Source organism: Tiliqua scincoides, chromosome 16 (assembly GCF_035046505.1).
Source record: "Tiliqua scincoides isolate rTilSci1 chromosome 16, rTilSci1.hap2, whole genome shotgun sequence".
NCBI classification, from domain to species: Eukaryota; Metazoa; Chordata; class Lepidosauria; order Squamata; family Scincidae; genus Tiliqua; species Tiliqua scincoides.
This window is the reverse complement of record NC_089836.1, coordinates 4919754-4944096: the sequence shown is the minus strand read 5'-3', so window position 1 is coordinate 4944096 and position 24343 is coordinate 4919754. Positions and strand designations below refer to the sequence as shown.

Here is a 24343-nt window from a genome sequence, read left to right as displayed (position 1 = left end):
CTGCAGTGTAACCAAAGTGCTTGCTGACAGCAGGAGGCGGGGGAAATTTTTTTTCTCTAACCCAGGGGTGCCCAAACCCCAGTCCTGGGGCCACTTGTGGCCCTCAAGGCCTCTCTATGCGGCCCTCAGAGAGCCCCTAGTCTCCAATAAGCCTCTGGCCCTTGAGAGATTTTTTGGAGCCCACACTGGCCCGACGCAACTGCTCTCAGCGTGAGGGCAACTGTTTGGCCTTTCGAGTGAGCTGTGGGATGAGGGCTCCCTCCACTGCTTGTTGTTTCACGTCTGTGATGCTGCAGCAGCAGCAAAGGAAAAGCCAGCCTTGCTTTGTGCAAGGCTTTTTATATTGCAAGACCTTCATTCATTCATATAAGTTCATCTTTAATATATTCACTTATGTAAATTTATTCAAATTTGAAATGTAAATTAATTCACAAGGTGTCAGAGAGATGATGTGCCAAAAACTTTGGAGAACCCTGCTCTAACCTTTGAGTTTGCAATCTGCCTATGCTCTGGAGCTAGTCTTTTCTTCTTTTTGTTCTTTCAAGTTTAGAACACCTTAAGGGGACCTCATATCTGCCCAAAGCCTGGACAGGAAGGCAGTTCCTTTAGCGCAGTGGTTCTCAATCTTTTTAGCAGCAGACCCATTTTTTAGAATGTCATTTAAAAGGTGCCTCTTTGTCCAGTTAGCAGGGGCTTTGTTGGATATAATCTATCAGTGTTTGACACCTAAAACTGCTGGGCAAACCACCTTGGGAGGGGTTACTCCTGGTGGGGACCACCCCTCTGGACCAGCTTCTTACCTGAGCTGGAATAACATTTCATGGTACAGACCACATGGTGGAGCCAATCCACGCAGCGTTGCATCCATCCACTGGATGATTCTGGTTCTGCTGTGGCTGCTGTCTGCCTAAATACAAGCCATGCAGTTATAATCAATCAGTGCATTCAATACATTTGCAAACCATCCATTCAATTTCACTGGGTACCCAGTTTCTGAAATCAAGAGCATTTTAAACTCGCGTTGAAGGCTGCTTGTGCTGCCTTTGGGGACAATCAGTGAAGGCTGTTAGTCCCCAAGGAGTTGCTGTGTTTGGGCCAAGCCTGCGGCTTCCCTTGTTCCTCCTTGCTTGGACCCAAATTCTTATCATCTACCTGTTGTCAGTTCTTTTTCCCCAGCCACATGCTGCAGAACTCAGGGGTGCTTCACAGTCCTTGAGCACAGTGGGGTCACTAGGGGGATGCAGACTGCACCAGGTGACGTCCTCACTGACACTACTACTGGCCACAGTTGTGAAAATAAATACAGAGTGAAGGATGGCATGAGAAGCCTGGTAGTCACACTGTTTTGTGCAAGTGTTTGCATTTCGTGCCTCTTATAAAGTAACTTTTCTTGCAGGGAAGGCAGCAGGAACTGCAGTCTTATGCAGGTATCTTTTTCGTCTCATCTGCGGTCTCACCTTATTGTCATGCGTCATCCTGGGGTATAACTGGTAAGCTTACTGTTTGCCACAGCTAGTGGTGTTCAGGCCGTCTTGTGGAAAACCCTGGAGTTTGCTGTTAGTGAATGCTCCTCAGTGAGATTATCAGTAATGGGTAGTTGCCCACCCATCATTCATCTAGCTCAGAGGAAAGGCAAGGAGAGTGGTGGGCTAGAATGCCTCTAACAGAGTCTCAGGTTGGAAACCAACCTCACAAAGTCTCGATTCTGCTGAATCCATCCGCTGGCTGTAAAATGAAAGGCGGAAGACCGCTGCCTGCTTTTCTCCGCAAGCACCCTTCTGTTTGTGACCTCTGGTGAAATTAATCTGGTAAAATCAGCCTCGCCAGTTCGTCGGTTACACTGTTGACTGTGTCGCTTTTCCGGAGAACTGCAAACGTGAAGGACGGTGGCATCAAATCTCTCTCCTTTTGCACAGGCTGGTATGCCTGTGTGAACAGCATGGAAGCGAGGGAGAGAAGGGAGACTAGGAAAGGGTGCCTTAAGTTGCTTTCTCATAGTGAAGCCTTAAGTCGAGGGTTGTCTAGTTTGCACTGGCCGAAGGCCCACAGTGACGTGGCTAGAGTTGGAAAATGCAGGACGTATAGCACAGGGAGGTGGCAACTTTCTAAATGGCAGAGGGGAAAGTGAGCAGCATTGTGCATTTTTAGTCCCTTAAAAAAGCATCCCAAATCCAAGCAGCCTGTATAGGGGCTCCAAGACCCGGGAATGGGGTTTAGGATATGGCAGGTACTGCCACCACCAATCTTGCCTCCTACCAAGCCCATTCCCCTCTGTTCTGCCCTCTCCCACCCAAAAACGCCCCTCCCCACCCCCAGAACACCCTCTCCCACCCCCTGTGTCTCCCGGCACAAACCCACCTGCTCTGGCCAGCACAGGAACTGGATTCACCCTGGGTGAACTGGCCTGGCTCTCTGTGCCAGCCAACTCCCAACCCTTGGGGCCTGCACCAGCTCAAGTGGACTTCAGGATTGGGCTGGAACTCTGTACATTCTTGACAGTACCATTTCCAGTGGTATTTCTAAAATTTTATCTCAGGCAAGGACGTAAAGGAGATCGGCTACATCAACTTTACGCAGCGTGTTACAAAGAAAGGTAAATTGTGTCTGGACATGGTAGGAGTTTTTTGTGTTTTTTTTAAATGACTACTAGCTGAGATGGCTGTACTGTACAGTTCTTTGCTGTCATGGTTAGATGAAATCTCACCTTTACATAAGCCCGGAATAAGATGCTCGGACTTATACCTGTTCATAAGTGCTCAACCTGCCATCAAAAGGTGGGTGGGAACCTTTGGGGGTGGAGGGCATTGCAAGGTTTTGCCCGGGGCCACTGGCAATCAGGCACATTCTGACCATGTTTCCAGTTGCTTCTCTGGCTCACCTCTGCCAAAGCATCAGTGTCCAAGCTGCCTTCCAAGATTGGAGGCAATAAAGATAAGAAGAGGGGTTCTTTGTGTGGGACTTCAGAATGTAGGCACTAGATTAGATGCCTTGAAGTAGTTTAACTGAGACCTTGGATTAATTCTCAGTCCACCTGAATTGCTACTGTTTTCACTGGTGCTTTGTTCTAATCAACTGGATCTTCCAATTCTCTCCCTCAACAGAAAGATTGATCTCTTGGACAGTTTACCAAAAAAAGGACTACCCAGGTACACTTCTATGTCACCTGCTTGACTAGTTCCTCCTCTGATTCTGTGTTTTGAACAGTTTTGGGTCCAAATGATACAGGATGCAAAATGTATTCAGCTCTGGAGCAGAGTGGCTGATTAAGAACAGGGGCCCATCAGACACTTCAAGGAGCACACAAGACAACAAGATTGGCAATGGGCGTGGGGCATCTGCCACCTATCTCCATCCACCAATCTCTGGCTACCTCTTGAGAAGAGAAAGTGTGGAGGAGAAGACAGTGGTGAGCTAGAGTGTCAGAGACACTTGGGGCTAAGCTTGGCCAGCCAGAGGCCAGCCCTGTGCTAAACTACACCTCCATACTTAGTGGTGTGTCAGCCACTACCTCTGCCATTCTTCCTCCTTCTCTTCCTCCCTTGAATCAAAAAGAAAGAAGGGAACAGCAGAAGAGGAAGTGTGAAGGAGAGAAGGGAAGGGCTTCAGCTTGCACATCTCTGAGTAAGGGATGGCATTTGGGTCAGCCACAATAGAAGCAGATGGGCAGGCAGTAGCCCTCCACTTTCCTCTGTGCCTCTCAATCCCTGGATTTGAAAAGAAAGAGGAGAACAGAGTGCGAAAGAAGTGTGGAAGGGTGTGTTGGGCTAGAGAGTCAGAAAGGAAGAGGAGAACGGAGCAGAAGAGGAAGCATAGAGCAGACTTTTTAGATTCCAGGAGTGAAAGGAAAACTAGTAAAAGTAATGGGTGCACAGAGGTGGGTCTCTTCTGCCACCTGTGACGACCAGCCCATTCATTCTGAAGGATGGCTCTATCCTGCCAAAAACATTTTTGTAGCGGGGACTATAAGGACTCTTCTCTCTACTTAACAATGATTCTTAATTATCCAGCTTCTCTCTCTTTCCAGACTGCATTATCGTCAACCAAAGATTCTTCAGCCACCGTGAGTACCACTGGGGAATTTTTAAAAAAACAGATCAGTAACTGCTTGGGAAGGTTGTGAGAGTTCTTATTTATTTTAAATGAACTTTTAAACATATACTTATTGTAAACTTTTAATTTGATTGATTGATTGATTTGATTTTGTTGTATGGGGGGTGTTAAAAATGTTGCTGCTTCATAGTGTCACTTTTGGCCGTGACATCACTTCCATTGGGTCATCACTTCCAGTTATTCTAAAAAGTGGGACCCGGTGCTAAAAAGTTTGTGAACCACTGATCTAGTCAGCGTTGCTCAGTAATGTGATTCTAAAGAAATCTCCTTCCCCCCCCCCAACCCAGGAGAAATGATGTCCTCATGATGACCCCATGGTTTGCCCCCATCATTTGGGAAGGGACCTACAATTTGAAGATCTTGAACGAGCAGTTCAGGCTAAGGAACGTCTCCATTGGTCTGACGGTGTTTGCTATCAAAAAGTGAGCATGCCTTCTCTGGAAAATAAAGCTGATGGTTGGAGGTCTTTCTCCTTGTTTCATAGAGCATTAGAGTTAGAAGGTATCTTGGGGATCATCTGTCCAACCCCCGCTCAGTACAGTCTGCACACAACAAACCAGGAAAAATTAAATCTGTATATTTTAAGAACAATGCTGCTTATTTTGATAATGCTGAACAACTGAGCATGTGATAAACATCTGGGTAAAAGTAATGCCATGCAGGCTTGGCATTCACAGTGTTGAGTGTCTGTGAATGCCAAGCTCACAGCTGGAGGGCCTCAGAAGATGCAACCAGAAGTTGCTTCCCTTCGCTTCTGGGAAGTGTTTTCAGAAGGCTGGGAGGCTATAAGCAAACTCCGGAGGCCTGGGAGCAACCCCCGGGTAAGTAACAGCTGCAGGGGCCAGGCCCCCCATGGATTTAATTATCCATGGCAGGGGTCTCCAAACTTTTTGGCCAATGGGCTACATCAAATATCTGGCAGTGTTGAGGGCCAAAATATTTAAATATAAAGTTCAAATAAAAGCATTAGAGAGGTAACTTAGAATAAATTGGCTCAAATTTCCAGGATTTCTCTAAGCACCAAAACATATCTCAGGAATAAAGCACACACTTAAATAGACCCCCATTCCCCCACCCCACAAGCACAGCTCCGTGCTTAATCAACTGGGCCAGAGGCTCTCAGGGGACCAGAGGCTGGCTGCAGGCCGGATAAAGGCTCACCACAGGCTGCATCTGGCCTCTGGGCCAAGGTTTGGAGACCCCTGATCCATGGAATTCGGTATCGGCAGGGGGTCCTGGAACAGATCCCCTGTGGAAACCGAGGGCCCGCTGTACATTCCATGGAATTTTGGACTCACAACTGCTGTTCGATTGGATAGTTTGCTTTCATTCTGCCTTTCACATTTAATGGGAGATTTCTTTCTTGTTTCTTCTAGATACATGACCTTCCTCAAGGGATTTCTACAGACTGCCGAGAGATACTTCATGACTGGGCACCGGGTTAATTATTACATCTTTACAGACCGAGTGGAAGCTATTCCAAAAGTGAAACTCCGTAAAGGGAGGAAGATAGTCCCTCTCAAAATCCAGAATTATTTGCGGTGGCAGGACATCTCCATGAGGCGCATGGAAACGATCAGGAACTTCTCCCAACAGCAGTTTATCCACGAGGTTGAGTATTTGGTGTGCGTCGATGTGGACATGATCTTCCGCCACCCCGTCGGGGTCGAGATTTTGAGTGAGCTGTTTGGCACGCTGCACCCGGCTTTCTACTTCGCAGAGCGGGACATATTTACCTACGAACGGCGGCCTGATTCTCAAGCTTACATCCCCCCAGAGGAGGGTGACTTTTACTATGCGGGGGGTTTCTTTGGAGGGACAGTGGCAGAAGTCTGCAAGCTGACAGAGATGTGCCACAAGGCCATCATGATGGACAAGGAGAAAAATCTGGAGGCTGTCTGGCACGATGAGAGTCACTTAAACAAGTATTTCTTGTACCACAAGCCAACCAAAATACTTTCCCCAGAATACTTATGGGATGATAATATTATAAGCCCCAAAAAGCCCAAGATAAAGAGATTCCTGACAGTAGGAAAGAACCATAGTGCCATCAGGAATAAAAGGAGAGCGGTTTGAAGTGATAGCTAGATTCTGCAGAAGGTATAATACTGGCTTCTTCCTCCCCCGTATCCATGGTTCCGGTGATCCAAGGGGGCGCCCCCCACACCCACTACAGTACCTTCATTTAGTAGCGCTTGAAGCACGGGTGCTCCTTGCTTAACAAAGCAACATTCATGGAAAGACGTGATGTGCAGGCATGCTAGAGGGACGTTAACAGGATGCTTTTAACAGGAACTGTCCTGTTTCTGGTTAATATTCAGTGAGTCTCCTCTGTCTTGCGAACAGGCTGCCTGGTAGCCTGCACACTGCATTTTTCATGAAGCAAGAATGTTGGTTTGCTAAGGAAGAAGCACCTGTGCTTCAAGAGCTACTAAATGAAAATGAATATAATGGGCGGGGGGGGGGGTTGGGTTTGCAGGGACTGTTATTTACATAGGGTTCCCCTGTATCTGTAGTTTCCGATCCGCAGGGGCCCAGAACAGAACCTCCACAGGTACAGGGGGATGCCTGTATTGGGAGTAAAATCTCCGGAGCGGGCCTATGAAGCTGACTCGGGTGTTCACCTCCAACAACAGATTTGCAGGGGTGGCCCCCTTTAATTTCCCTCCCACATATGCTGCCCTATGGCAGGTTCCTCCTTCCCACTCAGTGCTACCCATGTTGTTAACCTTCCAACATTGCAATGCCCTGTCCTTTCTGCTTAGTACACATGCTCTTTGCGGTTGGGGTGGGGAGGAAGACTCCCCTCTCCTGCCTTTGCCTGTTCACTCTCAGCTCTGCACTTCTCACCTCCTAACCTCTCTAGGCTGCAGGGCAAATAGGCTGGGCTCACCTGACCAATGGCTGCCTCACGGCCGGTTTGAATCTCTGTACTCTCTGGTCTGGACCCACTTGCTGGCAGAGATCCCAGCTGTCACCGCCACAGTTCAAGGCAATCTCTTGCCTCATTTCCTGTTAGCAGCAAGAAACATGGTTGATTTAAACATGAATTTCATTTATGGTCATTGAAATTACGCAGCGCTTGTGTTTCTGTGTCTCCAGATCTATTTTTTCCCCAAATACCATTTCTCTTTTTCATCCTAGGAGAAATGCAAGGCATTTTTCCATTGTGATCCAAATAAGGACAAAGTTCTTGCCATTTAGGAGAAATGTTGTAGCCCTCTCTGAACTCAGTGGACAGAGCAAACTCATAAGGTCATAAGTAAATACTGTGATGGGATTATTTAAGCCTCAGTTCCATAAACACTGCCATTCTCTTGCATTGTCTTGCTATTCTGGTAGATTTAACGTCTACCTGCTGAGTGACTGTCTGGATCTGGGCGCACCCCTCATGGGTCCACGGGAGAGCATCAGCAGGGGCTGCAGAATGGCACAGGTGTTGTTTAAACCTTGGGACCCAGCTGGGTCCGGAGGGGAAGGAGCTCTGCTGCTGCACCATAGGAAAGAGGGAACAATGCTGTCCCTGGGAGGACCTGGCCATGTGTTGGAGAAGGTGTGTGGGAGGTGGGGGGGGGGGTGGACAACAGGTCCCTTGCAAGTTCTGAAAGTTCTCAAATAGTTCTGAAATAGCACACTGAGAGTGGCAAAATGAGGGGTGGGAGAGCTTTAGAGCTTTAGCCTCTTCCTCTGTTCCGACTCCAACTGTTGTCCTCATCTCCAGTGCTGTGTGCAGAAGCACAAAAAAGTTACCATTGTTGGCTGCCAGGACATAGGACTCCTGACCGGGGGGGGGGGGGATGGATGTTATAATACGGATGTTATTGTTATGGATGACTTGGACATTGATGAATGGTTTATATCTTTATGCATTTGTTTAGCTCTGTTGTGGGGACAGCAGGGGCAATAAAAATGTTTTCAATAAATGAATATATATCTGCAAAGATATTTCTCTGCTTATTGTATTATGAGCTGAACTGCTCAGTTAGAGCCCAAGCCCATGCATCTCTACTCAGAAGTAATTATAGTCTATAGGGCTTACTCCCAGGTAAGTGTGGATAGAATCGCAGCCTCAGACATGTGGGGAACTGACCATCAATGCTATTCCACAGCAGGGCCTTCTTTCCAAAGGCACCCCATTGACTTCTGCCTTGCTCGAAAGGACACATGACATACTCTGCACATATACAGAAGCTATACGCTGCCTATATAAATGCAGCAACTTTAAGCAAGCACATTAATAAAATATTTGCCCTTAAGGTCCTTTGGGGTAGGGTGAAGAGAAGGGACACAATTAACCCTCCTTGGAGAATGGATTATGACTGTAATTATAATCAATTACAATTGATTACATATATAATTAATATAGTTAATCCCCTGGGGGTTGGGGATAAGAATAGGCCCTCAGTTTGGCTGTACTTGTCGTAAGAGGCGACTAAACAGCCACCGGGTAGATGGGACTCGTCAGCCTGGGAAGGCAGCTCATCTGAGAGAAGGAAAACTTTGACCCCAAACCTCCACTGCCTTGTGGCTACATCCAGTTATGGAAGAGGCTTCAGGAGTCAACCTCGAGGCAAAATCCGGAGCCGGAGTCCCTGAGGCAGTTCATGGCTGAGCACAGTCACATTCTGGCAACTCCTGTGACGCCGCTGGAACCAACCGTATTGGCCTCTGCCTTTCCATTGGACCATTTCAGCGACGTGGAGAGGGGGGATTTGCTGCATGGGTAACAGCCTATCCTCCATACCTACTTTACCCAGGCTTCGCGCACTGGAGAGGATACTCTGTTCCAGAACCACCATTCAGAGCATGACACCATAGTCTTCCGAGACTGAAGGATGCCAACAATTATATAAACAACATAATATTAAATAATACATAAATTATTGTTTGTTATTGATCTCTATATATTGATTATTATATATTGATATATATTATATTGAATTATATATTGACATATATAATTATATTGACATATAATCAATATAATAATCAAAAATAAATAATACATGAATTATTGCTTATTATTTACTCTTATTGATTCTTATATATTGATATTGATACATAATACATAATTTTTTCTTATATTGATTCTTATATTGATATTGAAATATAATTAAAACAATAAGTAATACATGAATTATGGTTTTATATTGATTCTTATATATTGACATTGATATATAATTGGTATATTGATATATAATAAATATATATATTTGTGTGTGTGTGTGTGTGTGTATGTATATGTGTGTGTGTGTGTGTGTGTATTATATATATAATATATGATCAATATTATTGTTATATTATATGATTGGTAATAAAACTTTCCATATTATCAACGTCCCATAATATATGTTTTGGGGGGATGATGGAGAAGGATAGATGGAGCCAGGAGGTCTCAGGAACAGCACAAGCCAGGTGAGCATCTCTGCGTCTCCATGGCAACAGCATCCTCCATGCAGGAGGGGGGAGAGCTCCAGCTTCTCTGCGTCTCCATGGCAGCCGCTTGAGAATCCCGCCGACTCTCGCGAGAGTAGCGCGCCAAGCATTCCAAACTGAGGCGGTTACCATGGAGACACAAGAGACGCCTGGCCTGGCCTAACTAGGCTGGCCTGGCCTGGCTTGTGGGGATTGGCTGGGTAGCCACGCTCAGGTGAGGCTCGTGGGGGGGGGGGGGTGAGAGGTGCGCATATATAACCCTGAGGGGGCAGCAGCGTGAGGAAGGGCTGCACAAAGGGAGGCTCTTTTCCCTCTCACACACCACCAGAGCCTTGAGCACCTGTGGAACTCCTTGCCACAGGATATGGTGATGGACAGAGTAGATAGAGTGTTGCTCTTCTCCCTCTCCCACAAGTCCTGAACCAGGGGGCAGGTGCTAAACGTGAGTGTCCATGGAACTCCCTGCCACAGGATATGGTGATAGACAGAGTGGATAGAGGGTTGCTCTTCTCCCTCTCCCACAAGTCCTGAACCAGGGTGCAGGTGCTAAACTTGAGTGTCTGTGGAACTCTCTGCCACATGATATGCTGATAGATAGAGGGGTGCTCTTTTTGTCCTCAAACACCAGAACCAGGGAACAGCCACTCAAATTGAGTGTTGATAGAGCAGTTTGTAGATCCTTGCAGGGCAGATAGCAGCTGTCTGGTTTTCAATCATCTCAGGACTTGAGGCAATGACTCACCTGATCTTTCCATCACCTGTGTTTTTGTTGGAAGCTCTGTGGGACCCACGAAGTGGGTCTCGACCTGCAGCTTGAGAAACACTGCAGTAGGAAAATGATTATTTATACTAATTTTGTTTGCCTGTTTTTGTTTTTACCAGTTAGTCCAGCAAGAATTTTACTGCAACTCATTCGGAGACCCAGGAGAACTCTTCATCATGACTTTGGTGGGAGTGTCGCGCGTCATCCCCAGTGGGAAAGTTTACAGACAGGTCTTTGATGATGAGGTATATAGAAACAACAGAGGCTTGAAAGACCTCATTCACTGACTAGGGTTTTTGCACAAACATCTCTGTATTTGGGTTGCCATGCCTTTTCCTGGCAGAAGTTCTTCTGCCCTTAGCATTGGCATGATGGCTAGAAGAAATTCAACAGGTACATCTCTTCTGGTTTGTTTCCTCCTTTAAAAAAAGGTATGCATAATATAGCACTACAGTGGATGTACACAGCTTGCTACTTAAGTGTTTAAGAAATTATAATGATTAAAGAGAACTGCAGCCATATTCTCAAGGTGGGATTCCCACTGTCCAGTATTTAAGGCTACAATCCTAACCACATTTTCCTGGGAGTAAGCTCCATGGACTATAATGGGACTTACTTCTGAGTAGACAGGCATAGGATTGGGCTCTTAATGTATCAAGTAGTGAATGTAGTAATTACATCAGCAAATGTATTTCTAGAGTTTTTTTTATGAGCACAATCCAACCCAAAGAATATGTTTTCCCTTAATATTGCTGAAGAGATTTAAAAGCATGGGATTTTTTTTCAGTGTTAAAAGGTAAAAGAGACACACATTTGTTTTCGAATAGGTATTGGAAACATCCTGGAGATTAGCTACTCAGAATGTTTCATTAGATATAGTTTTAAATCGGTAAAGCATCGGTAAAGCATCGGTAAAGCAGCTACCACGTTTTCCAGACTCGCAAAGAGAGTCTGGTCCAACAAGAAGCTGACGGAACATACCAAGATCCAGGTCTACAGAGCTTTCGTCCTGAGTACACTTCTGTACTGCAGCGAGTCATGGACTCTTCACTCACAACAGGAGAGGAAACTGAATGCTTTTCACATGCGCTGCCTCCGACGTATTCTCAGCATCACCTGGCAGGACAAAGTTTCAAACAACACAGTCCTGGAACGTGCTGGAATCACTAGCATGTATGCACTACTGAAACAGACGCCTGCGTTGGCTCGGTCATGTCGTGAGAATGGATGATGGCCGGATCCCAAAGGATCTCCTCTATGGAGAACTCGTTCAAGGAAAGCGCCCTACAGGTAGACCACAGCTGCGATACAAGGACATCTGCAAGAGGGATCTGAAGGCCTTAGGAGTGGACCTCAACAAGTGGGAAAACCTGGCCTCTGAGCGGCCCGCTTGGAGGCAGGCTGTGCAACGTGGCCTTTCCCAGTTTGAAGAGACACTTGGCCAACAGTCTGAGGCTAAGAGGCAAAGAAGGAAGGCCCACAGCCAGGGAGACAGACCAGGGACAGAAGGTGTGGAAGGGATTGTCACTCCCGAATCGGCCTTTTCAGCCACACTAGACGCTGTGCCAGAACCACCTTTCAGAGCGCGATACCAGAGTCTTTCGAGACTGAAGTTTGCCAACTTCATTATAGTTTTAATAGGTCACAAATATATCTAAACTATGTTAAAGTTTTATCATACCTTTGTATGGCCAGTTCTAATACCTGGCACGCCAGCAGCTTCTGCTATCCCTTGTCTTTCTGCTCTGAGTTTTCAGAAAGAAAGAGGAATGGAAGGGAAGATAAAGAGTGGAGGAAAGGAGAGTGGTAGACTAGGTAGGCAGAACTTCAGAGCCACTCTAGCCCAACACTCTCCTCTGAGCTTCCCCTTCTGTTCCATTCACTTTCAAAACCAGGAAGCAGGCGGAGAGGTGGACATTGGCCACCCTCACCATTCTGCTGTGTGAGGTGAAAGCATAATCTCATGGATGGGTCTGCCCCATCTTCTCATTTGCAAAATCGCAACCTGTTTCTTTCATAAGCATTATAATTAACTGGTTTTAAAAATTGTATTGATAAATTCTAATAAAATACTGTTTTGAAAAAGGAACGCATCCTCAATTTTCAGGATGTGTAAAGCTCATTTTCTTTCAACTTCAACATCGGTTTCGTCGAAGAGTCTAACCTCCCCCCTTTTTTGTGGGTTTGCCCAGGTACAACTGGTGCGTGCCCTCGGGGAGGCAAGAAACAAGATATCACACCCAAAAGTCCCACCATGTCCAGGGAAGATTCCCTTGGTGAGGGATGTGGAGACATGTTCGGGAAAGAAGTTCTTATCCCATCGTCAACAGACATGGGTGGAAGGAATGCCCAATGATGAGGTCACAGAAAACCCAGTGCTGTACAAGTAAGGGATAGAAATATTAGGGTACTTGGCTTCCCAGCTCTGCATGTCTTTAGATGAAGTTTTGTGTATGAGAAAGTTACGAAATCTGTTAGCTTGGAAATTCCTCAGAGCAGAGTGTCTAGGCGGTGAAGAGTGGGAAGGAAGGAATGTCCAAGTAACTTTGAGGGAACCCAAACCTCAGCTGGTAACATGCCCAACGGAAGAGAGGAGAGCTTCTCCGAAGCTCCTCAAATTTGGGACCTCTCTAATACGTTGATCTCTCAGCACCACTGGAGAAAGAGAATCGAGAGAGAGAGAGAGAGAGAGAGAATATAATTAGATTTGTATACAGAGTCTCCATGCTCAGGAACACTATATCTTAGTAAAAATATACAGTACTTATTATTTATAATCTAGTGTTCTCCTGCAGAAGGGACTGAGGAGGTCCACACCCAGTTAGCTTCAGCAATGCTGCTGGAAGTGCTTGCTTCCAGGCCTCTCACTGGGCCCCAGGCCAGTACCAGGTGCTGGAGACAAACGACAAGGGATGGGCATTTCTTCAGCCCTTGCTTCCCAGTGTCTGGTTACAGCTGGAAACTGAACACTAGATTCATCAGGGAGGTTCTGGGTTTTTTTTTTTCCTGGGAAACGTCTGCTCCGGTTAACAGTTTTCCCTTTTCCTTCCTGTTTCAGGGAGGCTACAATTCTGGAGCAGCAGAAAGCGAAAGAAAGCGAGGATGTGATTGCTGCCCGGGAAGTCAGGGGCCTTGCAGATGTTATTGGTAAATATTGCTCCTTAAGTTCTGGACAATGTAACCTGTCTCCTTAGTATACCTGGTAGCTTAGTATACCTGGTAGCTGTAGTATCTTGTCAGTTCAAGGCTAGAAAGGACACACTGATATAAAGATGAAGTAATCAAGGACGTGATATCCTCATGCAATCTGCTGTGAATTATTCTTACTAGTGTCTTGAAGCATTTTCTCAGAAGAAAGTTGTTTGGGGCGTTATAGTCTAGGGCAGCAGGATGGACAGAGTGGATCGAGAGATGCTCTTTACACTCTCACATAACACCAGAACCAGGGGACATCCACTAAAATTGAGTGTTGGGAGAGTTAGAACAGATGAAAGAAAATATTTCTTTACTCAGCGTGTGGTCGGTCTGTGGAACTCCTTGCCACAGGATGTGGTGACGGCATCTGACCTGGATGCCTTTAAAAGGGAATTGGACAAGTTTCTGGAGAAAAAATCCATTACGGGTTACAAACCATGATGCGTATGCGCAACCTCCTGATTTTAGAAATGGGCTATGTCAGAATGCCAGGTGCAAGGGAGGGCACCAGGATGAGGTCTCTTGTTATCTGGTGTGCTCCCTGGGGCATTTGGTGGGCCACTGTGAGATACAGGAAGCTGGACTAGATGGGCCTATGGCCTGATCCAGTGGGGCTGTTCTTATGTGGGTCAGAACCCACTAGGTGGGTCGTGAGCCAATTCAGGTTGGGTCCCTATTCATTTAAACGTGTATTTTATTTTTAATATATTAGACTTGATGCTACCATATTATGTGATTGCATATGGATGTTATAGATCTGTGCTTTTAACAGGCTACTATATATATACTTTTAACAAGGATAGTCAATGGGGCTTAGTCCCAAGGTGTGGATAGGATTGCAGCCTTTGGGATGTTTGGGGCATTTTTAAAAAAACTGCTTTGGAAGATTAAGAGGGTGGTTCTTTATTTTAAATAAATTTTTAAGCTTATACTTATTGTAAACTTTTAATTTGCTTAATTAATTGATTTGATTTTGTTTGTAAAAAATATTCCTGCTTGATGATGTCACTTCCAGCCATGACATCACTCCCAGGTTAATGACTGTCAGTGGGTCCCAACAAACTGTCATTCTAAAAACTGTGTCCTGGTGCTAAAATGTTTGAGAACCATTGGTCTAGGATTGTGGTTTTTGCTGTCTGTATTCTGGGGCGTTGGCAACCTTCAGTCCCGAAAGACTATGGTATCGCCCTCTGAATGGTGGTTCTGAAACAGCATCTAGTGTGGCTGAAAAGGCCAATTCGGGAGTGACAATTCCTTCCACACTGGGAGCAAGTGCAGTCTGTCCCTGGTCTGTCTCCCTGGCTATGGGCCTTCCTTCTTTGCCTCCTTGCCTCAGTCTGTTGGCCAAGTGTCTCTTCAAACTGGGAAAGGCCATGCTGCACAGCCTGCCTCCAAGCGGGCCGCTCAGAGGCCAGGGTTTCCCACTTGTTGAGGTCCACTCCTAAGGCCTTCAGATCCCTCTTGCAGATGTCCTTGTATCACAGCTGTGGTCTACCTGTAGGGTGCTTTCCTTGCACGAGTTCTCCATAGAGGAGATCCTTTGGGATCCGGCCATCATCCATTCTCATTCAGTTTGACTGTCTTCTTTCTTTTCTGCCTTCAAATTAGTCCCTGAGAAGAAAAACAGCAGCATCATCGAACGTATCTCAGAGAACAGGAGATGCCAGTACAACACAGCAGTGGCAACCCTGAGGCAGGAGTTAGCACATATTGGAAAGGTGAGGTGGTCCTTTCCAGCACTATTCAATTTGGAGTGCGCTCTGATGCAGGAATCGGAGCCTGCCCTTTCTCATCTGCCAGGCATTTTTCTCCATTTCAGGAAATGGAGCGCTACATCCTGGAGCCCGGGGTGTTGTTTTTGACCAAGCTGTCGGAATCGGATAAAGCCATCGAGTCCTTGTTCATCAGAGCTGAAGACGACTCTGATCTAGAGACCTGCACTGTACAAGTAAGGCGATGATGTCACTCTCAGATCAGGCGGAGCCTGACATATTCTTGCCACCTTCCGGAAAGGAGGACGTTGGTTGGGTGCTTGGCTACTTTATTCACAAAGTCTAGGTTCATACTATGTACATGTCTCTCAGAGTTACAGAGTGCACCATCCACATGGAGCTGAGCCCTTGTGGGAAGTCACAGAGCATAGGCCTGGATTGGGGAGCAGTGTGAATGGACCAGCACACTGGGCTCACACTAAACTTTAGAGTAGGAACTGAGGACAGATGATGGCTCTTCAGAATTCTGGACAGGTCCTAGGGAGAGCACAGCTTATTTCAACAGGGAACTAGTGACAACCAAGCCCTAATGGCTCCCTGAATCTCACTCTCTTGCTAGAGAATGGAAAGCCTTAAGGGTTCAGCCATCTGACTTAGAGCCTGGCTAATGAGCCATTGTATGTCTGTCTCAGAACCACTGCACATTGCAAAGGATCCTGGGAACAGAACTCTGTTCAGAACACATTCTGTCCACTTGAGGCTCTGGCAAGCCCGTTGGACCTCCTGGTCAGCCCACATGAACTGAGAAAGTGCCCTGGCACCAGTACTGGGAAGAGCAGAATAAGGTGAAGTGTTAGTGGTGATGAAAGGCAGGCATGGAGAAGAGGCTCACAGTTGGAAGTGACTGCAGAGGGAAGGAGTGGGTTTTTATTTATAAACATAAATTCATATTTATATTTCTTCACACAGGACTTTGAAGAGGTGTGGGAGCTTGTCTTCCAGCAGACTTTGCAAAGGCGGCAGTGGATCAGAGAACTGGACCAAGAGCTACTGAAGGCAGAATGGCGTCGAACCGAACTGGTGAGCAAAATGCACCTGAGTCCATTTTGGGAACAGAATCGGTGCCTTTGCAACTGGTGATGTTGGCCTTCCTGGTCAGGTTAGCTCCTCCTCCCTTGTGTCAGAATTCTGGTTGTCTAAGTGATGGCATAGATATAAGCCAATGATCTGACCCAGTGTACATAAGACCTCCTGCCCCTGCTTTAGTGGATTCATGGGAAGACTCATGTCGAATATGGGGTGCATACATGCCCCTCCAGACTTCCAGTAGCCTGGAGGTCCAGAAATACCTGGAGGTCAGGCAATCCACCTCTTGGCCAATGATGAACAACCAGCTGCCTTCTGCATCTCTTCCGGCCTTTTTCATTATGTCCCCCTCCTTCTAACTTTCTCTGCTTTAATTTCCAGATCAAAGCCCTGTTGAAAAAATATACCAAGATTCTGGAGGACAGTGCCTATCTCTTATCAGCGGACATCCACAGGTTCATACACAGTGAAGCCATGGTAAGATCTCTTATTCGTTTTTATAAAGGAGTATAGAATTCTGCAGCGAACCCCACCAGGTTTTACCATAAGTTTTCCAAGAAGCCCTTGAAATTATTGGTTGCACAAGTTTGTTGCCATGGGTGCGATTATTGGAAGAACTGGCTACAGAGACTGCCTGTTGCTTGCGATGTCTTGAACAGGAACACACACAACATGTTGTACACATGTGTATGGTCCTTCACGATTGTAAAATCAAACAAGTAGCTTTTTTTGAAGCATGCGAGGAGGGGCAAGATTGATGGCTGAGTCATTGTTCAGCTTGTGTGTGTGTGTGTGTGTGTGTGTGTGTGTGTGTGTGTGTGTGTGTGTGTGTGTGTTCTGCAGACTGCAAAACCAGGAGAAAGCTGGGCTAAAACTGCAAGGGAAGAACTCACTCTGGTTTCTCTTTCTTACTACATTTGTGTATATTTTAGTTTCACAGTTGCTTTACAAATAATACTCACAAATGCTTTCTAGAAGCCCTGCTTTCTGTTCTCACTATGGCTGCAAATGTGGGTAGTTACTAACGGTGCAAGCTTGTGCATGTCTAAACCCTATTGGATTCAGTGGGACTTACTCCCATGTAAGTGTGTACAGGTCTGCAGCCTTAGGGCCGAGTCCTATCCAACTTTCCAGCACTGATGCAGCCATGCTGATGGGGTGTGTGCCACATCCTGCAGTGGGGGGGGGCAGTCACCGAGACTTCCACAAGGTAAGGGAACATCTGTTCCCTTTCCTCGGGGCTGTATTATGGTTGCATCAGTGCTGGAAAGTTGGATAGGACTGGGCCCAGTGCATAAGCCTCTACCAGTTGTTTTTATTTACTTTATTGGCTCCAACAATGTGGAGCTTTATCCATCCCCTACCTGCAAAGCGTTATCTCCCCTAAGGCACCAAGTCACCGTGGTGTTTGCATCTCTAATCACAGATGATAAACCAAGCGTTGCTGGCCAATCGGAGAGCGATAGGCAGGCTGTACGTTAACCTGATGGAGGCCGACCTGAAGAGGGAAGTAGTTCAACGTTACAGACTGGAGGAGAGGCTTAATATCTGGAAAGCTGTGCAAAAGGAAGCCATCATTTCTAGTTTCAGGTCAGGCTTTTGATGAGAGAAGATGTTGTGCATGTCTGAATTATCCTTTGCGTGTCTGAATCCAAGCCTAACTAGGGCTTGGTGTCTGCTGATAAGGGTCAAGTTCTGGCGCATAGCCTGGAGAGAGCTAAGTAGTCGGCTCAAGAGAAAGCAGGCAACGGCACAGAGTACCCAGTTCAAGACACACGCGCTCTCACCCAGCTCCTTGCAGACTGCTATGTTTCATCCACAAGGTACCCCATACAAAATCTTTACCCTGGTGCTTGTGTCTTCCAGAGAGTTTATGGAAAGCGACAGAATACAGAACCCAAGTGCTGTGAGAGCCGAACTGGAGAATATGCTCAGAGAGCAGTTATCACTCCGTGAAAAGAGGAGAGAACTTCTCTATTCTCTTGGGTATGTGGGCAGGAGGACCGAATGTGGCTTCTCACGCTGACGTGGTCAAAATGCAGGTGATTTGGTCCCATAGGAATGGGTTCAGTGGTGGCAAACACCCGCAGTCGGGGCCTTGTTGGAGTGCAGGCCACAAAATTAAGACACACAGATCTAGAGCCCCCAAAAGGTAAGGATGTTGCCATAATGCAAGCAGGTGGAACATCTGTCAGGTGTTGGGGTTTTATAGGCAGGGAATGCAGATTTGCTGGCCTGTGCAGGGTTAAGATCCGTGAAAACCGAGACTCCGATAACGCAGAAGAATCGCAATGTTGGGAGAGTTAGAACGGACAAAAGAAAATATTTCTTTACTCAGCGTGTAGTTGGTCTGTGGAACTCCTTGCCACAGGATGTGGTGATGGCGTCTGGCCTGGACGCCTTTAAAAGGGGACTGGACAAGTTTCTGGAGGAAAAATCCATTACGGGGTACAAGCCATGATGTGTATGCGCAACCTCCTGATTTTAGAAATGGGTTATGTCAGAATGCCAGGTGCAAGGGAGGGCACCAGGATGAGGTCTCTTGTTATCTGTGGTGCTCCCTGGGGCATTTGGTGGGCTGCTGTGAGATACAGGAAGCTGGACTAGATGGGCCTATGGCCTGATCCAGTGGGGCTGTTCTTATGTTCTTATGTAATGTAGCCCCAAAGGCCTATAGGCACTAAGTGGTTCTTCTTTTGTATCTTGTTAGCAATTTTTTGCCTCTGTCGTCGCCCTCAAAGGCTGAGATAAACGAATGGAATGCATCTCTCGTGGCTTTAAATAAGCAGATAGGTAAGGAAGGGAAACTCGGGAGTATTTAGTTGTGGTTTAGAACTGGGGGGGTTGGGTAACTGCTTTCTGGATCCTCAATCCAGACTTTTTCCAGACTGCTCAGGGGGCAGTGGTGCATCTTGCCTCTCCGCCTGGATTGTTCGCGGGCACTCAGGCTCTATAACAGACTTCCAGTGCCAGGGCCAGCCCATCCACGAGACCAGCTGTTGCCTCTTTCCTTTCCAATCTGGGTTGTAGAAAGAGGGTTATGGTGGAGGCGGATGGATGGGTGGGTTGTGGGCCCCTCCCTACTCAGTCCTCCTCTTGAACCGGCCCTCAGCTGCAGAGATTGTGGCACCTTGAATTGCTTGAATTAATCACTTCCTGGCCGTGGCTGTGCTGATATCTGTGGGTCAGTCAGGATGGGACCTCAGGGAGAGAGGATGGAAGGGACTTGCGTGCCGCTGCAGGTGACGTGGACACCTGTCATGGACATCCAAGAGTTGCGTTGTTGGATCTGCCCTGTCCCATATTCACGTAAAGGAGGTTTCCAGGCCTGTTGCCAGTTTTTCTCACCAGGTTCACCTCGGCTGCGGAAAATTGTGACAGTTTCATGCCAGAGTATTTTATTCCTTCCTTTGTTTCCATCTCCTCGCCCCCCCCCCCCAAGATACAAGCAATGTACAATACATGATGAGAATTCGCATCCAGTATGAGAAGGTTTGTCAGGAGTGCTTGTCCACTGTCCAGGAGTGCAAGGTGAGTGGGGTGGGGGGTGGGGGGGCATCAGTGTTGACTGATAGCTCAGTCATATTGACCCCGACTGGCAGCAGTTCTCCAGGGTTTCAGGTGGGGTGGGGTCTTTTAGGGTTTCAGGTGGGGTGGGGTCTGGAGATGCCCCTAGGTGTTGAGTCTGGAAACTTCTGCATGCACAGCAGGTGTATCCCCACTGATCTGCATAGTCTAACCCTCCCAAATACAGTGAACCCTTCTTATCCATGGGCTTGGCACCCACAGATTTCAGTATCCTCAGATGCTGAGCCTGCAATTGGAGAGTGCACTTCTGGTTTCATCCAGGAGGTCCTCTGGGGCCCTCCCATGGAGTTCACTCTCCATGGAATTTTATATGCGGGGGGTTCTGGAATGGATCCCTCGTGGATACCCAGGGCCACTGTATATGATTGTTACCAACATGTGGAATCCTGCTTAGGCTGATATTTTTTGCTTTAAAACAATATCCTGGTTGTGACTTCTGGGTAAATGCTGGGTGGAGAATTTGATACCTGCCCCCCCCCCCAGCTCACCAGAGTTTGAGACCCCTATGTGAAGGATCATTGGGGTAGGTGGTGGGGGTGTTACGTGATTCACTGTAGTGAAGACGTATTGTTGTTCCATAAAAACCAGCCATAATAAAGGTGGTTGCATATTTCTCTGTGGTGTACATCAACCATCCACCACCCTCTTTCCCCCCCCCTTAGCAAAAACTGTTGGAGATGAAAATTTGCACTGAGAAAGAGGCTGAAAAAGTTGTGAACCCCAGTTTGTTTCAGCTCGTTGGGAAGCTGCAGAGTCGATTTGAGAATGAGATGGAAATGATGGACGTAAGCTTTTGTTGGTTTTGTAATTCTTTTTGCATAGACACTCCAATAACGTGTGCATGGCTCCTAAAATGGGGGTGGGTGAAGATGGCGGTGCCCTGTTTGGTCTGACTCTAGGAGAATAAGAATTGAGAAGGCTTATCCATCTGTTCTGGTGGAATTTGTTATAACAGATCTGATTTCCAGATCTGTTTGATCCCTTCCAGGGGATGCCAGTTCACAGCTGGATGGTGAATGGAGATCGGAGATGCACTGTTCGGGTGTGCTTCACCTTCTGGTCCCTTTGACAATCCCCCATGTGCACAGTATCCAAAGCTTGTGGCCCTCACGAACGGTCCAGGGCCTAAGAGCAGAACTCCATACCAAGCTCAGTGTTAGGTGTGATGACGTTCCTAGCCTTGTACTCGGGAGGCGAGCGTACGTCAGCTTCCAGGCAGGGATGGCCCAGCAAGATCTGATGCTGCCCTAATCTCTCCACCATGATACGCACACACCCCCTCCCAAAAAAAATAGGAAAGAAAACTGCAGCTTATTACCTTGTTCCTTCCTGCGCGATCCTTTTTGACAAAACAGGAGGTGTGGGTGATACTGAGAGTTGCCAACATGTCCCACGCTTCCTGTTTCCTTTTAAGTGACAGTAAGGAAGGAGCAAGGGGAGTGAATAGGGAAGTGGATTGCCACTGCCTGGGAGTCTTGCCACTCAATGCAAGCTACATCACCTGCTTCATGGAGGGACCAGTTCTGCTTCCAGGTCTTAAAGCAGTCCCCTTTGGGAAAAAAGGTTCTTCTGATCTCTCTAGAATGACTTTGAGCAGCTGGTGAAGCATTCAGAAGTCAACTGCAGGCACCTCTACCAGTATTTCCAAGATGCTCTGCTCCTTTTCGACATGCACCAGCAGAAAGTCTCTCAGCAGGAGAACGACCTCCACCATAAAATGAACGACTGCCGGAACAAGCACGAGGGTCTGAACAAGGTCAGAGCAGTGGCTTGGTTTTGCTGCAGTGGGGAAGGGAGAAGCATAAAAAAGCAGATTGTAAGGGAGTCTTCGTTGGAGCCAGAGTTTCATGGCTGGCTCTACTCCATGCTGACATCGCCATACTGTTCTGTGTTCTGATTGTATCCTAAATGCATGGGGTGAATTGCTTCTCTAAATGGACGATAGCACTAAAACGCCTGGATAAAATGGGTGCACTCTCAGCTTCACTGCTTGAACATAGTCCCCAATGATGAGCTGGTTGAATACAATTAGCTGACTGTTCTATGGACTTAGCCATCTTGATAATTTTCTAAGTGCTGATTTTTTTCCCCTCCTGCATTGACTCAGTTACGGGAAGTCAACCTGGATATGTCTGTGGACAGACTGAGGACCCAAAGCACTGACGAGAAACTGAAGGCTCAGTTGGAGAAAGTTTACGCTGCTTTGGAGTTCATTCGAGCTGGGTACGTGGCAGGTTTTGTGGCAGGTTTGCACCAGAGGCGGTTCCAGTTCTGTGCAGCAGGGTAATCCAGACCCGGTGCCCTAGTTAAGAGCAAGCAACTGGTCTTTGGCTTTCATAGCAAACATGCTTGGAAAAGTCAAACGTTTGTTGCAAGGGCAAAATGCCAGCAGCTGCAAAGAGAAATATGCAACCAGTTATGGAGATTGATGGGTATGAAGGTATGGTGAATGGGGGACTAGGGATGCACTGTCCTGATTGGTGATTGAAGGGCAGGAACCCCAAGGAAAACACCCTGGATGGTTCCCTTGAGCTCCCCTTTGGCCATGGTCAGGTGGTTGTTTTTGACCAGTGAACAGGTGGATGGCAGTCTTGGTGAGGAGCCACTTCCTGGTCCTTTGTTCATTTTGGTTAGAACATTCCTGCTGGACCAGGCCAAAAGGCCCATCTTCCTGTGTCTCTCAGTGGCCCCCAAGCTGCCCCTAGAGCACTCAGGATATCCTGTTGCCGTTCCCTTGCATCTGGGAAGCAGAGAGAGCTTAATTTTCATGGCTTATAACCTGTGATGGGCTTTTCCTCCATAAATCTGTCCAATCCCCTTTAAAGACACCATCACCAGAACTTATGACCAGAAGTTCCCACGGATTAATTAAAAGTGGTTCAGGTGTCAGCCAGGCGGGTGTTTTTTTTTGTACACATTTCAGTCAAGCGGCTTGCCTCTGTGCAGGTAATGGGGTCATTACCTGCACAGGGGGCAGAGGTGCTCAGCATTGACTTATCCTAGCCATGCTGCACCCCACAGAGGCTTTTGATGAGGGACCAGGAGTCCCTGTTTGCAACATCTATTGTGGTATCTTACAGCCCCCAGTTTTTCCCCCCCCAAAGCACCCCAAGATGTCCTGTCAGAATGTGGCTTTCACATTTCAGAATCAAACGCTGACACTAGCATTTCCAAACCAACTATTTTGTTTGACCTGAAGCTGCAACCCTCTACGCACCTTCCTGGGAATAAGTGCCGATGAGGACAATGGAACTTAACTTCTAAGTACACATGCATTGGATTGTGCTCTGTGAATTAACCCATTTCTTCCCAGCCCACAGGTCCCACATTTGGTCCCTGTTGGGCAGGAATGGCTTAAGGAAGTGTGAAGTCTGCTCATTTCTGTTGCAAAATTTCTGTCAGATTCTATTGGGTGTTTATTGTTGCATGTTAGATGCAGAGAAATTTTGACTGCAGCCACAACAATCATCTGGGGATCAGGGAGGGAATTTTTTTTTTTGGCAGAATTGGTAGAAGGGAACTGGGCGTGGAGAAGTGGTTTCAGCTCATCCTTCCTGCGACAGGTATGACACCTTCCATCAAGACCTCATGACCAGAGTGAACCTCTACCCGGAACTGGTTTTGCGCAAACTGATTTCCTACAGTATCTCCGTCAGCCGCTATTTTTATGTGAAGCAGGTCTACAGAGGGGTAGGAAACAAGCTGCACGCTTTCTAGCTAAGTGGAGTCATAGGGACCTTTGCGCATGCCTCCTCCCACAATTCTTAAGTTCTGTTACACATTTCAATATATGACTTTTTTTCTATTCCAACTTTTTATTTTTTTTCTACTTTAGAAGCCGTTCGAGAAGGCAGAGGTTGCAGTCGATAAAGGTAATTTCTGTTCCTTCACTATATAATTATTAGTACTGGCATAACCCCTGTAATTTGTGGGGTAGCTGTTCTAGTCCCCCGTGTGAATACGGAAACCGCGGGTACAAGGGAGCCCTATAGCTGTGGCCCACCCCCAGCTCTGTGCCCATTACCTTCCGCTTTCTTTAAAGCAGGAACTGTCCCACTTCCTTTTCTGTGCCCCCCCCTTGCGTGGGCTGGGGTGAACTGGCAAACTGGGAATCACTCCGAGCTGCCTCCAAACGTACAAAATTATGCAGGGGATGGGTAGAGTGAATAGAAGGGACGTCCACTGAGACTGAAAGCTGGGAGAGTTAGAACAGACGAAAGAAAGACCAGGCAGGTCATTAATCTGTGAAACTTCTGACCACAGGATGTGGCGGTGGTGCCACCTGGCCTAGATGCCTTTCAAAGGGGCTTGGAGGAAAAGCCTATCACAGGTTCTAAGCCACGAAGTAGGCTGTCTCTCAATGCCAGATGCAAGGGATGGCAACAGGATGCAGGTGTCTTGCTGCTCTGCGTGCTCCCTGAGACATATGGTGGGCCACTATGAAATCCAGGAA

General features: G+C 47.1%; 3 protein-coding genes across 3 annotated transcripts in view; 2 read left to right on the top strand and 1 right to left on the bottom strand.

Moving 5' to 3' along the window:
• RPL7A (ribosomal protein L7a) overlaps nucleotides 1–24343 on the bottom strand; it is a 141181-nt gene that overhangs the window by 10050 nt on the left and 106788 nt on the right. The window lies entirely within an intron of this gene.
• Nucleotides 3115–6383, top strand: ABO (ABO, alpha 1-3-N-acetylgalactosaminyltransferase and alpha 1-3-galactosyltransferase). Its single transcript, XM_066610573.1, has 4 exons — nucleotides 3115–3146; nucleotides 4025–4060; nucleotides 4398–4532; nucleotides 5487–6383. Exons 3-4 carry the CDS (start codon nucleotides 4414–4416, stop codon nucleotides 6184–6186), a joined length of 819 nt encoding a protein of 272 aa, XP_066466670.1. The 5' UTR covers nucleotides 3115–3146; nucleotides 4025–4060; nucleotides 4398–4413; the 3' UTR covers nucleotides 6187–6383.
• CCDC180 (coiled-coil domain containing 180) overlaps nucleotides 10486–24343 on the top strand; it is a 33696-nt gene continuing 19838 nt past the window's right edge. The window contains exons 1-16 of the mRNA XM_066610853.1: nucleotides 10486–10554; nucleotides 12502–12695; nucleotides 13368–13456; nucleotides 15113–15222; nucleotides 15324–15452; nucleotides 16186–16296; nucleotides 16684–16779; nucleotides 17729–17892; nucleotides 18169–18288; nucleotides 19013–19095; nucleotides 19745–19833; nucleotides 20553–20675; nucleotides 21473–21646; nucleotides 21998–22113; nucleotides 23454–23580; nucleotides 23726–23762. Coding sequence (XP_066466950.1) covers nucleotides 10486–10554; nucleotides 12502–12695; nucleotides 13368–13456; nucleotides 15113–15222; nucleotides 15324–15452; nucleotides 16186–16296; nucleotides 16684–16779; nucleotides 17729–17892; nucleotides 18169–18288; nucleotides 19013–19095; nucleotides 19745–19833; nucleotides 20553–20675; nucleotides 21473–21646; nucleotides 21998–22113; nucleotides 23454–23580; nucleotides 23726–23762 — 1831 coding nt within the window. The remainder of the gene's footprint in view (nucleotides 10555–12501; nucleotides 12696–13367; nucleotides 13457–15112; nucleotides 15223–15323; nucleotides 15453–16185; nucleotides 16297–16683; nucleotides 16780–17728; nucleotides 17893–18168; nucleotides 18289–19012; nucleotides 19096–19744; nucleotides 19834–20552; nucleotides 20676–21472; nucleotides 21647–21997; nucleotides 22114–23453; nucleotides 23581–23725; nucleotides 23763–24343) is intronic.